This window comes from Bos javanicus, chromosome 16 (assembly GCF_032452875.1).
Source record: "Bos javanicus breed banteng chromosome 16, ARS-OSU_banteng_1.0, whole genome shotgun sequence".
In the NCBI taxonomy this organism is placed as follows: domain Eukaryota; kingdom Metazoa; phylum Chordata; class Mammalia; order Artiodactyla; family Bovidae; genus Bos; species Bos javanicus.
Genome location: NC_083883.1, coordinates 67,906,309 through 67,921,565, shown reverse-complemented (window position 1 = coordinate 67,921,565; position 15,257 = coordinate 67,906,309). Strand labels below are relative to the sequence as shown.

The following is a 15,257-nucleotide window of genomic DNA, read 5'->3' as shown; positions in this document are numbered from 1 at the left end:
AAAGGAGCCTAGAAGGAGGCAAGTAGAGACTAATATCCAGCATGAGCTTTGGCACAGAGCTGCATCAATGAGGGGGAAAAAGTGCCGTTTTCCTAATTCTTCCATCCAGTTGTTGTCATTGTTTAGTCTCTATGTTGTGTCCAGCTCTTTGCAACCCCATGGACTGTAGCCCATGAGGCTCCTCTCTCCATGGGATTTCCCAGGCAAGAATACTGGAGTGGGCTGCCATTTCCTTCTCCAGGGAATCTTCCCAACCCACAGATCAAACCTATGTTCCTGCTTGACAGGTGAATTCTTTACCACTGAGTCACCTGGGAAGTCCCTTTCACCCAGAGTTGGCACTATTTTGTAATCTGAGGGCTCAGAGTGACACCATTTAATTTTTTTTTTTTTAATTCACAGAAAGTAAATGTGGTCCTGCCAAAGTCGAATGTAGTTGCTTACCTGGACATACTTGTATATTACATCTGGATACCTGAGTAGCATCACCTGGGCAGGGGCGACCACTTTTAGATGGTATTGGATTGTTGCACAGCCGTTTTCGTGTCTTTTCACCTCCTCCACAAGAGGTGGAACACCAGCTCCAACTATGCCAGTTTCCCCAACTTCCATCCACTGTGAACAAGAACGAGACGGTCAATATTAACAAATGGGTTATAAAATCTACCCCCAGGGTGACTCTGCCTATATGAATTTCATTTCAAGACCTGAAATGATGGGGCTGCTACAAGGAGCACTGAATGAAAGGCTTTACTTGTTCTACTGCCAGGGGTTGGGAAGCTCACCAGGACACATGTCCGTGTTGCATCTCTGGATCTGGGAGTCTGGGCCCCCACAAGCTCTTCCTCCATTGGAGGGACGAGGGTTATCACATGTGCGGTACCGCCGCATCTGCCCCCCATTACATGTCCGGCTGCATATTCCCCAGCCACTCCAAGGACTCCAGTTACCATGAGCTACAACACAGAACCATTGGAGAAGTGGTAAACAATGACATTCATCCAAAGAGTACAGAAAGACTCTATCTAGGAAGTGAAAAGAAACACCCAGATCTATAAATAGGCATCTTCCAAAGACAGGTGGTTTGGCTGTTGGTTTGACTGGAAACTGGGTATACATTCCAGTGACTGTACAATTCCATTTAACCTGCATAACCAAGGCTGAGTGCCAAAGCATTGATGCTTTTGAATTGTGGTGCTGGAGAAGACTTAGGAGAGTCCCTTGGACTGCATGATCAAACCAGTCAATCCTAAAGGAAATCCTGAATATTCACTAGAAGGACTGCTGCTGAAGCTCCAATACTTTGGTCGAAGAGCTGACTCCCTGGAAAAGACCCTGATGCTGCAAAAGAGTGAAGGAAAAAGGAGAAAGGGGAGGCAGAGAGTAAGATGGTTAGGTAGCATCATTGACTCAATGGACATGAATATGAGCAAACTCCAGGAGACATCAGAGGACAGAGGAGCCTGGCATGCTGCAGTCCAAGAGGTCGCAAAGAGTCAGACACAGCTTAGCGACTGAACCACAACAAAAAGAGTTTTCCAGGAGCTGGAGGATAGGAATGAGAAAAGGTCTCTGAGGAGTCAAGCTGTAACATTCAGGATACAGTGAACTGAAATGCTGCTAGGGTCCACACTTCTAGCTTGGGTGACTAAATTAAGGCAGAGAGGCACCTGCTTGCTTCTATTAAGGAAGCATCACCAGTTAGTGTGGAAGGATGCCCTAGTCCTTGCACTCTGAAGCTGGTCCTATAAAGGACATGAAATAGGATGTAACCTCTGCCCATATAAATCAGTGGGGTCTGTGGTGTTATATAGACACAACAGCAACCACGCAACATTTTGATATTCTAAACCAGTGGTAGACAAATCAAGTAACAGACTGTTGTAATTTTAAGGACTTAACGGCCATAATGAAACTTTAAGAAAGTATAATGTTGACTCACTATTTCCAACACTCACTTGGACAAGAGTCACTATTACAAAAATCGCTCTGGACATCACTCCCTTCACATTTGTTGCCTCCATACTGGGGAGCAGGATCAGAGCAGTCCCTTGTTCTCTGCCTGGCGCCGCCTCCACAGGATACAGAGCAGGCACTCCAACTGGTCCAGGTGGCCCACTTGCCATCAACTGGGTTAAAGAAAAACATATGTGCTCTGTTACTACTTAGAGATGATCAAGTTAAACCCTGCACATTGATAGGTTGAGCGATGATCTTATTGATACTGATTCTTTATTTTTAAGTTTTTATTTTGTGTTGGAGTATAGCCAGCCGATCAACAATGTTGTGACAGTTTCAGGTGGACAGCAAAGGGACTCAGCCATACATATGCATGCATCCATTCTCATCCAGGCTGCCACACCACTGAGCAGAGTTCCCTGTGCTATGCAGTAGGACCGTGTTGGTTATCCACTTTAAATATAGCAGTGTGTACATTTGACATTGATTCTTGATGACACACTCCCTAGATAAGACGTAGAGGTTAAATTATTGAGGGTACAAACACTGTATTTATCTTACTTGGACAGTGTCTTTCATTGCAAACTTGAATCTGTGTTTCTGCTCCATCACAGTAGGACCCAGCGAATGACGGTGGTGGGTTATTGCACAGTCTTGCTCTTGTTTGGGTACCTTTCCCACAACTTACGCTGCATGTCCCCCAAGGCTGCCAGGTACTCCATGCTCCATGAACTACGAACAGCCCAAGACAGAGTTTCAAGTCACAGAACCACGTTTGTTATAAAAAAAAATTATACAAATAAATAACTCGTAATGAGTTAAATTAGCCCAGAATCTAAAATAACTGAAATTGAACCAAAGCAAACATAACAAACGATCTTCTTCCCTTCCCCCTCTGGTTAGATTTTCATGAGAATTAGTGTCTATAGGGAAATTGAGAAGGCTACCTGATGCCAAAATAAATCCTTAAAATTATCCAAAGGGGCTCTTTTATTAAAATTAAATGTAATCAAACTACTATATGTAAATAAAGTCTGAGCTTATAAGCCCTAAGTATTTTCTGGGGCAAGTGGAAGGAACCAGAAGCTAAGCTGTATAACAAATCTCGATGCAGTTATGGAGAACCAGTTGTCTCCATAATAACTTGGACCCCACACTGCAAGGCCACATCTTCCAACCTGATTCAGCTTCACATTTAAAAATGTACTTAGACCTTTCAACAGCATGATGATTTGCACAGTTGTAACTCTTTGAAAATTTTCCCCATTACATAATGTTCATGAATTAAAAGTTCTAAATAACACACTCACCTGCTTCCTAAACAACAGAAAAAATTGACCAGTAGTTTCCAAGAAATAAGAGTAAGGCCTTCCTTTTAGTAACTAACATATTACACCATCTGACCACAAGACTGGAACAACCTGTTTCCTTCCAGGTGTAGGGACTGAGAAGAAACATTGTGGTTTCTCTTATGTATAAGTCAGTATCAGGTCATATTTTTGTCAAAAGGTATTTTCTAGATGTGGGGCTCAAAAAGTTGTTGCTGTGGTCACCAGGTTTAACCAAGATAGGAACCATAGGGCTTTAAGGTCCTGTCTAAATAGTCTCTTAACACAACCTGTAAGTTGAAAAACAAGGAATGGAATTATCATTTGTTTTCTTTGTTTAGAAAATATTTTAAAACACATCTTGAATTTTCTTCTAATTAACTGTTGTCTAATTGAATTGACTACATATTCTTGTATTTTGTAGACACAAGAAACACAGTTACAAATTTATTTCAGCTGACAAGAATCTTCACTAAAAATTATTTGACTAAACATAAAAGGGAAAGAAAGCCTTTCATTAAATGGCAAGTACTACTCAAGACTACTACTTTTTAATTAAGATCACTGATGTTCATAGTTATTAATATGGATATGGCATTTCAAAATTCTATTCCAACTGTTTTAATATATTCTATGTTTTAATATGTTCTATGTATTATAAAAAGCCTTATGATACATGCATTTTTTGGAGGATTACAACTGGGTGACATTTATTAATTTCTTATCTCTGTAGATTTTATTATGGAGCTTCCCTGGTGACTCAGATGGTAAAGAATCTGCCTGCAATGCAAGAGACCTGGGTTTGATCCCTATGTGGGATCCCCTGGAGAAGGGAATGGCTACCCACTCCAGTGTTCTTGCCTGGAGAATTCCATGGGTAGAGGAGCCTGGTGGGCTACAGTTTCTATGACATATGGATAGAGGTTTTCAGCTGAAGATCCTTTTAATTTTTTGAATTTCATGGCATGAAAGATGGCAGAATTGAAATGTTTCTTTTATGTGAATGGAAGGATAGCAAGAATGATAATATAAACCAGAGAAGGTGTAACATTTCGTGTTATCTAAAGAATACAAAAGACAACAGCTATGGAGGAATTAGAACATTATGAAAAGTAAAAGATGAATTTGTTATTACACTGCATTGCAGTTCTGATTCTGGAAAGGCAGGAGAGCAGAGACTCTAGAGCAGATACCCTGTGCCTGAATAACCACTCTGGCCTTACTAGCTGTGAGATCCTAGACAAGTTACTTAGCTTCTGGGTATCTAGTTTCCTCATGTGCTGTATGTGGATAAGAAAAGAATCTACCTTACTAGGATGGGCGTAAAAAATAATGAGTTGATAGGTGATATTCAAACACTTTTCATCTAAGTGTGAGCCCTATGTTAGTACTGCTATTCTTCACTCAAAGTTCTCAATGCTTTCCAAATGACACTTCCAAAAAAGCTCAGTCTTTCAGAAATCCAACAATATATCTTTAATGACTGTCAAATGGCAGCAGGATGGTCTACCCCAGAAGATATCAACCTTTTTTAGAGGGAAGACAAGATAGGCCTAAAATAGCAATTTGTACCAGAAAGTAGAAGTGTTCATAGAATCATGGGGACAGGTCAAGAGGACACTGAAGATAGCCTCAAGGGATCTCCACCAACCAAGTCTAGGACAATTTGTGCATCACAATAAATGATGGCAGTTGTGCATTATAAATCACTGAAGGAAAGGGTATTTGAGTTCTTACTGATATAACTCAAAAAAAAAAAAAAAAGGGAGAGAAAAGTTTTTTCCTACAATGGAAAGCCAATAATAGATGTAGGAGATAGGATTGAGTTAGAAATAAAATGTCTTGTAAGATCATAGCAATAACTGATGTAAAGCAAAAATAAATCATAAATAGATGCTAAAACTGATAAAAGACTGATAAGAAACAAGATGTTTATGAAGTCTTAGAAGTTTCCCTACAAAATGCTTATTAATTACAAAGGTAAATATAGTAACTACACACTGGAAAACACCACGTTAAAGTGAACAAAGTTAACATCACCAGTTTAAGATGTCACGTGATATGATGTACTGAGGACACAAAATCTTTTCTATGATATGTCTGCCAGAATGCAAAATCTGAATCTAATCATGAAAAAATATCAGACACACCTAAACAGAAAATTCTTACAAAATGACTAGCATACAGACTTAAAAAATAGCAAGGCCGTAAAAAGTAGCTAAGAAATTGTTCCAAGTGAAAGGGACTAAGGAAACATGACACATAAATGCATGTGTGATCTTGGAAGAGATTGTGGAATGGGAAAAAGTTTATGAAGCATGTATGACTGGGAAAAATAAGAAATGACAGATCCAGCAGGCAGAAAAATAATAAGAAAATGAACTCAAGAACAGCAATCAACTAGATACAGTTGATGTCTATAGACTAGTTCATCTGAGAACAGCAGAATTTACATTGCTCTCAGGCTCACATGGCACATTCATCAAGGTGGACCACATTCTGAGCCATAAAATATACTTTAACAAATTTTAAAAAATAGAAATTATATGATGTCTGCTCTCAGACCACAGTGGAATCAAGCTAGAAATCAATAATAGATAGATGCAAAATCCCCAAATATGTGGAGATTAAATAACACACTACTAAATAATACAATTGCAAAGAAGAAATCTCGAGATATTAAAAATATTTTGAATTAAATGCAAATCAAAATGCAACTTATCAAAATTTGTGGGATACAGCAAAAGTAGTGCTTAGAGGGAAATTCATAGTAGTGAATGCATATATTAGAAAAGATCTAAAATAAATCATCTACATTTCCACCTTAGGAAACTAAAAAAGAGAAAATGAAATCTAAAGTAAGAAAAGAAATAGAATTAGAGCAGAGATTAGTGAAACTGAACATAGGAAATCAATAGATAATAATCAGTGAAACCCAAAGCTGATTCTTTGAAAAGATCAGTAAAATCAGTAAGATTCTAGCCAGGCTATTCAAGAGAAAAAGAATACAAATTATTAATATCAGAAATAAAAGAGGAGGCATCTCTATAGATCCTATGGGTATTAAAAATATTAAAAGGAATATTAATAGAGTTCGAACAACTCTATGTCTGCCAGTTTGACAACCTAGATGGAATGGACCAACTCCTTGAAAGACACAATTTGCCAAAAACCACACGAGAAAAAAGTTTGAATAGTTCTATATCTATTAAAGAAATGTAATCACTAAACATCCATAACAGAAAACACAGTACCAGATGGGTTTACTGTTGAATTTTACCAAACATATGTGGGAAAAAATGTACCGTATACCAATTCTCTACCTTTTCTTTCAGAGGACAGAGCAGAGAGACTACTTCCTAACTGTTCTATGAGGCCAGCATCACCCTAATGGTAAAACCAGACAAAGACATTACAAAAAAAAGGAAAGTACAGGCCAATATCTCTCATGAACATAGATGTAAAAAGTCTCAAAAATCTTATCAAGTTGAATCCAACAATGTATTAAAAGAAAACCTCTTCTGTCCCTAAGATGCTGACATACCCCCTGGATGAAAAAGACCATCTTAGGCTATCTGCCCATTTTGCAGTGGTATATGCAAAATGGGCAGTCTCTTGATCCACTGTGGGGAAGTAGCCCAAGCTGGCTTTCAGAGCCTTCTCCTGGACTCCCTGAGTTCAGAGGTGAGCCTGATAAATGTTTAACAGCCAGCTCTCTGGGAGTAGGAAGGAAACTCTGATTTATAGCATCTATAGTTTTTATGATACAAAACACTCCCACCATGGTCAGTATCTCCCTATTAATGTGATGTCATGAAACTCCCAGTGGGAAGAGACACACGCTCTCAGAGGCTGGACCCAGAACACCACTGACAATATGCATAACAGCAGCTAAGTTCAGTCGGTGTAGGGGCTGAGAGATAACCAAAGAAAGTCCAAAAATCAGTAAGCCAACAGAACAGCGAGCAAGACTGCAGTAAGCCAATAGTTACTCAATAAAAACAAAAAAGAGACACCTTGAGTTTTGTTTTAGGACATGTACAAATATCTATATAATGAAAAGCTAAATGATATCATAGCTGATAAACTGTACAAAGATTAATCAGGTATTTCTGGTTTGATATGTTATAATTAGCTTTCTAATTTTTCAAGATTAAAATAATTTTGGCTTTTTTATTTTTTTTAAGATTTCATAAGAATATTTAATTTTTATAACAATAGAAATCCTGAGCTGCAAATTAAGACACCCAAGATCTAAGTGAATAGCCTTAGGAATCAGATCCACTTGGGTACAAATCCTTAATTCACTTTTTAGTGGTTATATAACCTCAGTAAATTATCACATATTTTCTCATATCAAATATTTTATCATATAGTTTCCTGAATTGTACAATAGAATGCAATACCCAAAGCAGAGGGTAACTATCTCGTTTTTGTCAACATCCCTTTTAAAGACCATCTCAGTAAAGTATCTCTTCCGGGTATGTTCTACCACTTCAACTCTTGGATTTGTTCTATACGCTTATCAGTATGTGAATGATATTCTAATTCTAGCAGTTAGATACCATTCTAATTCTAGCAGTTAGAACAGTGCCTTGAACACAGACTGAGTGCTCAATAAATATCTGTTGGATTAATGAGTGATTTAAGGAATGAATTAATGAATCAACAGCCACTCTTCCATTCCATAGGATTTCTTTCAGGCTGTCAAACAAGGAGCCCTGCCTCTCTCGATCCACTGTGGGGAAGTAGCCCAAGCTGGCTTTCAGAGCAGTATCCTTCTCCTGGACTCCCTGAGTTCAGAGGTGAGCCTGGGACCCACAAAATCAAGCAGGGTTCCTTCCCAGAGGCTGATACAAATTCTGAGAGAGAGGAACTCTTTTGCTCTGAGGCCTTAGATTCTAAGGTCCTTGTAGGCCAGGTACCACCAGTCATTTTTTCCCACACGGAAAGAGTCTAATGAAGAATAAAGCCAAAGAAAGGAAAGCAGAGAAGAGAGATGGAAAACACTCTGGTACAAACATTAGCCAAATTCTTGGATTCAATCATACCTGAAAACAGAATTTTCTATGAAAGCTTAGTATTAAGCTTGGTCTATTTAGATGGTCTAAATAGATGGTCTGTTTATTTACATTTAATTTCTGTTACCTTAATCTGAAAAAGCCCTAATATACCACACCTAGTATAGTCACTCTGAGAATCTTTGCCCCAAAGAGGTTTTCCTCCAACTAACTGGCTATGGGGCAATTTTGCTGTGAAAGATAAAATAACTGGTTGACATGTTTCAACTAGTTGGCAGTGGTTTCATTTCTCCACTGACTCAGTGTTCCCATTTTTATATTATATACATCTTAGGTCTCATTAAGATCTATAGAGTGATGAGCAGATGTGATGGTCTTAGAAAAGTCGATGACTATGTATATTGACTTGATAGAAAATACAATGATAAGAAAACTTACTGGAAGTGTGAAATAAGAGTGTAAAGTCATGGAGAAGGAAATGGCAACCCACTCCAGTATTCTTGCCTGGAAAAGTCCATGGACAGAGGAGCCTGGCAGGCTGTAGTCCATGGGGTTACATGACTGAGCATGTGTGCATGAGGGTGGAGGGTGATGGGTTGGTAGCAATAAACTGGTAGAACTTAAAAAAAAAAAAAAAGTATAAAGTCGGATTGCATACCATACTAAAGTCTTGACATATCAGTTTGTAAATCCTTTGGTGAGCACAATCATCCCTCCCACCTGTCAAAAGCAAAGGTTTACCAAGCTATGGTGAATATAAAAGGGTGATGAATAATTCATAGAATAGGGGCTTCCCTGGTGCCTCACACAGTAAAGAATCTGCCTGCAATCCAGAAGACCCTGTATTCAATCCCTGGGTCAGGAAGATCCCCTGGAGAAGGGAACAGGTACACACTCCAGTATCTTGCCTGGACAATTCCATGGACAGAGCAGCCTGACAGGCTACAGTTCTTAGGGTTGCAAAGAGTCAGGCATGACTAACTATAATTCATAACAGCCTTTAGGAGCATTAATTATTCCAGTATCATTTTTAGCTAATTTAGGTAATACAGATTGCTTTCTAATGCTGTCTTTATCAAATTTATCACACAATATTAGATGTTGCAGGCAAACACATCAAGCTCTTCTTATATCCCTGCAAAAGGAAAAGGTTATGTGTTTCCCGATAAATATGTTTCTAGAAAATGGTAACATAATGTAGCCAGAATTGTAGTATTTGAGACAGAATCTGACTTAGAGAATTTGGTGAAATATAAGGACTGAGAATGGGATGGAACATTTAACTGTGGTCCAGATATGTATGATCAGCTATACATGTTACATATATTGATAAGAAATAGCAGTATCCCTCCTCTGTTCATTTTACTCTCAGGGGACAGCTGAAAAGACTTAACAGCAGATTTTTTTTACATCTGTAAGAATTTATATCCAACATAAGATTCTGAGGGTTTCCCTAGTGGCTCAAACGGTAAAGAATCTGCCTGCAATGTGGGAGACCCGGCTTCAGTCCTTGGGTTGGGAAGATCCTCTGGAGAAGGAAATGGAAACCTACTCCAGTATTCTTGCCTGGGAAATCCCATGGACAGAGGAGCCTGGTGGGCTACAGTCCATGGGGTCGCCAAGAGTAGGACATGACTAAGTGGCTAACACACTAAGATCCTGAATCATTGATGATAAACTTTGAGAAAGGAAGTAACTTTGTTTTCCAAGATATACCCCAATACAACTATGTGCATGCAAGCTCAGTCATGTCTGACTCTGCAACCCTATGAACAGTAGCCCACCAGGCTCTTCTGTCCATGGGATTTCCCTGGCAAGAACACTGGAGTGGGTTGCCGTTTCCTTCTCCAGGGGATCGTCCTGATCCAGGGATCAAACTCAAGTTTCCTGCATCTCCTGCATTGCATGTAGATTCTCTACCACTTGAACCATTGGGAAGCAATACAACTATAACATGACTTTACACACATTTGGAATATATTCAAGTATTTTCTAAAGTATTTTCATTTTTAATTTTTCACAACAAATTGTTTAAAAACTTTGGTTTTAATTTTTCATCTTAATTATATCCTTTTAGATGTACCTTTATTTTCATTAATTTATCTTTTACAGCAAAATTGTCTTATGGTCTATTTAGTTGTGTGGCAGTACTGCTTGCTTGGGAGCAAAGATTCTTATAGTGAAGACACCTAGAACCCTAAAATACCTATGTTGTTTCACAAAGTCAAAAATGACATGTAGATAAGGTCCTAAGCATGGTTCCTAGCACATGACATTTATTGAGTGAATGTAGCTAATGCTATTTTCTCCTTGCCAGCTGTGTATTTCTGGGCAGGTCTTTAACCTCTCTAGGCTTCATTTTTCTCATCTGAAAATGAATGACTGGATGAGCTGTTATCTAAGGTCTTCAACATCTCTAAAATTCTATTAATTTGATTGCATTTATTTATTTTTTTTTAATTTGATTGCATTTAAATGATTAAAAATATACCACAGTTTGGAACTCTTTCTCATGTTCAGTTAAATCAGGTACTTGAATTAACACTGATTTAATGCCACACCTCCATATATTCATCTATGAGACAGAAGTGAAACACAGAGAATGTGTTCAAAGGTTGAAGCCATAACATCTCTTTCCAATAAAGAAGAAAAGATAATTATAACTCCTTTGTATGGGTCAAAAAGATGCAAGCTTTGCCCATCTCTAGGTTCTCACCTGGGCAAGGCCGAATGTTGCACATGATGATTTCCACGGCAGTCCCTTCACACGGCCGCCCACCGTGTTGAGCTGATGGATTATTGCAAGTTCTGGTCCTGGTTCGGTTGCCGCGTCCACAGCTCCTCGTGCATTCTTCCCAGGGACTCCATTCTGACCAGATCCCGTCCACTATCCAAAGGCGACACGTTAACACGATCAGAGACATTTCAGTAGAAAGAACTTATACTGAGACAAGCCAGACTTGGGGGACAGAAGAGGGTACCTACTGAACCACGTGCCTGTCTGTTGAATAAAGAGGTGTACCTGGACATGGCTTCTGGTGACAGTTTTGCATTTCTGAATCTGATCCCTGGCAAGGCTTCCCCCCGTTGGCTGGAGAGGGGTTGTTGCACAGACGACTCCTCTTCTGGATCCCTTTTCCACAGGTGGCACTGCAGGGTCTCCAGGCCGACCACTGGGAAAAGCCACCGGGCACTGCAAATAAAACACCATACTTGGTCTCCGTTATTGTAAACACAAACACTGTAAGTCAGATCTCATGGAAGATATGCAATGGGTCTAGCGCTGAACCTAGAAAGGCTGAGACATTGTTTATGGAAGCTCTTCTTCCGTGTAAAATTAAAACCGAAGCATCCAAGAAGAACTGAGCGGTTAACTAGAGTTTCTTCCTGGTTCCAGTCCTGACTCATTTGGGCATGGCTGTTGAAAGAGTGAGCGATGAAGACATTTATATGCTGTTTACCTTTTGGAAATAAATCATTCTTTGAAGCAAAACTATGCACTGATTTTTGAGAATAATTTTAACCAAGTTTTAAAAACAAAATTCCATTTGGGATTTTGAATTATTAACTTGGTACTCTGCAGCTGTCATCTGTACTGTTTTTAATCTCATCAGTTTGTAATGTGATTTTTGTCCTATCCCTATAATCTAGAAGTATCTTAAGGGTACAAGAGCTGTGGTCTAAGATGCTTAATGATTTTTATTGTTTAGATTGCCCCAGGTACTGTTTAATAAGAATATATCAGGGTAAACGAATATCACACTCACCCTGGACTATGACAGGCACTCTCACAAGGACAGAACCCATCAAGTTTCGAGCAACGCATTCATACTCAGACGTATCTTCTTTCTGAGCAGCAGCAATATGTAATGAGTTATTGGACAACACATTAATTCTCTCATCCCAGAGGATAGAGTGCCCTTGACGGGACCATGTAATGGTTGGACGAGGCTCTCCAGTTGCTTGACAATTCAAGATGACTTTGCTGCCAGCATTAATAATAGTTTCTACTGGTTCAAGAGTGATAATAGGAGGACCTGTGGAGAAAAGCATATGTTTCTTAGTTTTTGTGGAATTATATTTATTACATTGTGAGTCATATTATATAATAACATTATTTAGAAAAAAATTATACTGATTTTTTTTTTTGGATACAATGTAGGTTGTAATTGCCATTGACAGAATGTTTTATTTAGTAAACGTTAAAAATGTTAAATCCCTAAGCAGTCTAGCCTAGAGCATGGGCTCTGCAGTTGTGCTTTTCTGGATTCACATTCTGCCTCTGCTCTTTACTATCTTTTTGAATCACTGTGTCCTTAAAAATGGTGCCTAGTTCAGAGGATCTTGACTCAACTAAGATGATGCAAGCACAGATCTTCAACAAAAGACAAGACAATATTGTTAGTAATACTGTTCTTATTGTTTTTGTTATTGTTTTTGTCTGTGTTTTACCTGGTGAACATTCAATTCTCTTCTTTACATCATTTTTTGAGGTAAAGAGTCATTATTAAGTTATTCTTTCATCACTTATTATCATTCTCAATATATACATATATTGAGAATTTATTTCTTGCCAGGCATTGTGCACAGATACAGTATCTAGTTTCAAGGGATTTGGAGTCTATTTATAAGACAGACAAGTAACCAATTATTGAGCTGTAATATACATATAAAATTTAGTAACACAATAGGTAGACTAGAATTTAGGACATAATAGATAAATGTGTGGTAACATGAGAGCATAAACCATAGTGACTCAATACATCAAACAAAAGTATGTCTCTGGAAATGAAGAGGTAAAGGAAGACATTCAAGAATTATTAAAGTAGGAGTTATAGGAGTTAGCCATTCAATAGTATAGCATAAAGGGAGGAATTGATGACTACAGGGTTTTTTTGTATCTTTGGGTAAATTCAGTAGAATATATGAGAAAGAATAGATTTATTAGGAAGGAATAAGGAATGATGATTTGCATCCATTTAGAAATGCTGAGCTTGAGATATCTGTAGGACAGTCAAGTGGAGATGTCTAGATATTCATATCTCAAGCTTAGAATAGAGAGGTAAGACTGCTTTAGGAGTGAGTCTAAAATGAGAGGGAGAGATCCAACGATAGAAACTATTGCAACATTATTAGGTAATAAATGGACAGAAAATGAGCCTGTAAATGATACTCAGAGCTGATCACTGAGGAAGGAAGAAATTCAGGAGAAAATGGTATCCTAGCAACCAAAGTGTGTTTTAAGGAGGAGCGAGAGGTCCACAGTATCTATAGTGGATGACAGCTGTTCAAATGAAGTTATTGGAAAGATAAAAGGAGCTATAAAATATAAAAAGTTGGTGGCATAATATTTATACTGGTCTACAATGTCGAGAAAGAGAATATGAAGGACTGCATGGAGAAGAAGCTTGAACTGGATTTTTTTTTTTTTTTAATGAGTATATATAGGAGAGGGCTTTCCTGGTGGCTCAGACGGTAAAGCGTCTGCCTCCAACGCGGGAGACCCAGGTTCATTTTCTGGGTCGGGAAGATACCCTGGAGAAGGAAATGGCAATCTACTCCAGCACTCTTGCCTGGAAAATCCCATGGACAGAGGAGCATGATAGGCTACAGTCCATGGGGTCGCAAAGAGTCGGACATGACGGAGCGACTTCACTTCACTTCACATATATAGGAGAAAGGAACTGCCGTGGAGAGAAGCAAACGGTATAGAGATAGTTAGCTCTGAAAGGTGATTCAGCCTGGACAGCAGGAGCATGCAGGTTTTAAACATTTGGTTAAAATCTTTAAAGGGTTTATGTTTGAATAGGTGAGAATAGGGGAGTGTGTTTTTTCTTGATAGAGTATTCTAGGATGACAGCAGTGTTTTTAGTGAGACTGAACGGAGAAAGGATTGGCTGAACAAAAAGTAAGGCGTATGAGAGAATTCAGGGTGGTGGCTGCATATTACAGACCAGGTGTATCTGGAAGGACAGAACACAAAACAAAAACAGAAGTAAAATATGTTTCATGGTAATACTACTATGATAGTATTTTATGTAAAAGCATCACTGACATGTTGTCTTTTACAAAAGGAATTATTTCACATGAGGTTTGAATCTTTCAGTGTTATTAACGTATTATTCATATATATGTCCGCATCCTCCTCAAATTGTGTTCTTACTTGATGTTTATATTAAAATCACTCTAAGAACTTTCTGGGCTCTAAGAATACCCGTCCAGTTTCAGATTACATTATGTATTCAATAAACTGTTGTTGAATAAAGTAAATGGCTCAATTAGTCATGCAACACACTAAATAAGAACATTGAATAAATAAGCCTATTCATATTATTATGGTGAAAAAAGTGTTAAATAAAACTAAGACTCTTAATTTAGATTCCATATTTGAACATTTCCAATGGCACATAGTCTATAAATTTATTTAACAATAAATCCCATATGTAAAAAAATTTAAAAAGGAAAAGAAAAAATTCCCTATGTACATCTTTCAGTCATACAATAATTTGTTAAATATGAGCATTTTATCTAAATGAAGACATTTCTTATGGTACTTTAATCTTAAACATTGTATTTTTTACTTTTTTATATCCCTCATTTATTACAATGAATTTATTGTCAGTATATGTAGATGAGCTAATCTAATGCAGTTTTTCTTAAACTTGGCCAGTGAATTACTCTTCCTGGGGAGATTAACTGTGAGATGCTCTACGTACATTCACCCAAGAAAGCCATGAAACCCTGCGGGGGACGGGGGGCGGCGTTTCATGAGAATATTTTTGGGGGGGAAATTTAGAATATTATATCCTCCTCTAATTGAGTTAAATTAACATGTACATGCTAACATTTCTGGAAATATCTGCAGTAAAGAAAACTGGTGCACCTAAGCAGAGCTCGGCATATAGTAGGTACTCTTATATATACATATTTAATAAATGAAAACTTTGTT

The 15,257-nt window shown here is 38.1% G+C and overlaps 1 protein-coding gene across 3 annotated transcripts in view; it reads right to left on the bottom strand.

The window, feature by feature from the left end:
- Positions 1–15,257, bottom strand: part of HMCN1 (hemicentin 1) — a 539,309-nt gene that overhangs the window by 48,571 nt on the left and 475,481 nt on the right. For 2 of the 3 annotated variants that reach the window (XM_061383492.1, XM_061383494.1), the window contains exons 87-93: positions 12,076–12,345; positions 11,331–11,501; positions 11,025–11,195; positions 2,521–2,691; positions 1,959–2,129; positions 786–956; positions 445–615 (exon numbers count right to left, since the gene is read on the bottom strand). In XM_061383492.1, coding sequence (XP_061239476.1) covers positions 445–615; positions 786–956; positions 1,959–2,129; positions 2,521–2,691; positions 11,025–11,195; positions 11,331–11,501; positions 12,076–12,345 — 1,296 coding nt within the window. The remainder of the gene's footprint in view (positions 1–444; positions 616–785; positions 957–1,958; positions 2,130–2,520; positions 2,692–11,024; positions 11,196–11,330; positions 11,502–12,075; positions 12,346–15,257) is intronic. The other variant, XM_061383493.1, reaches the window with a different exon arrangement.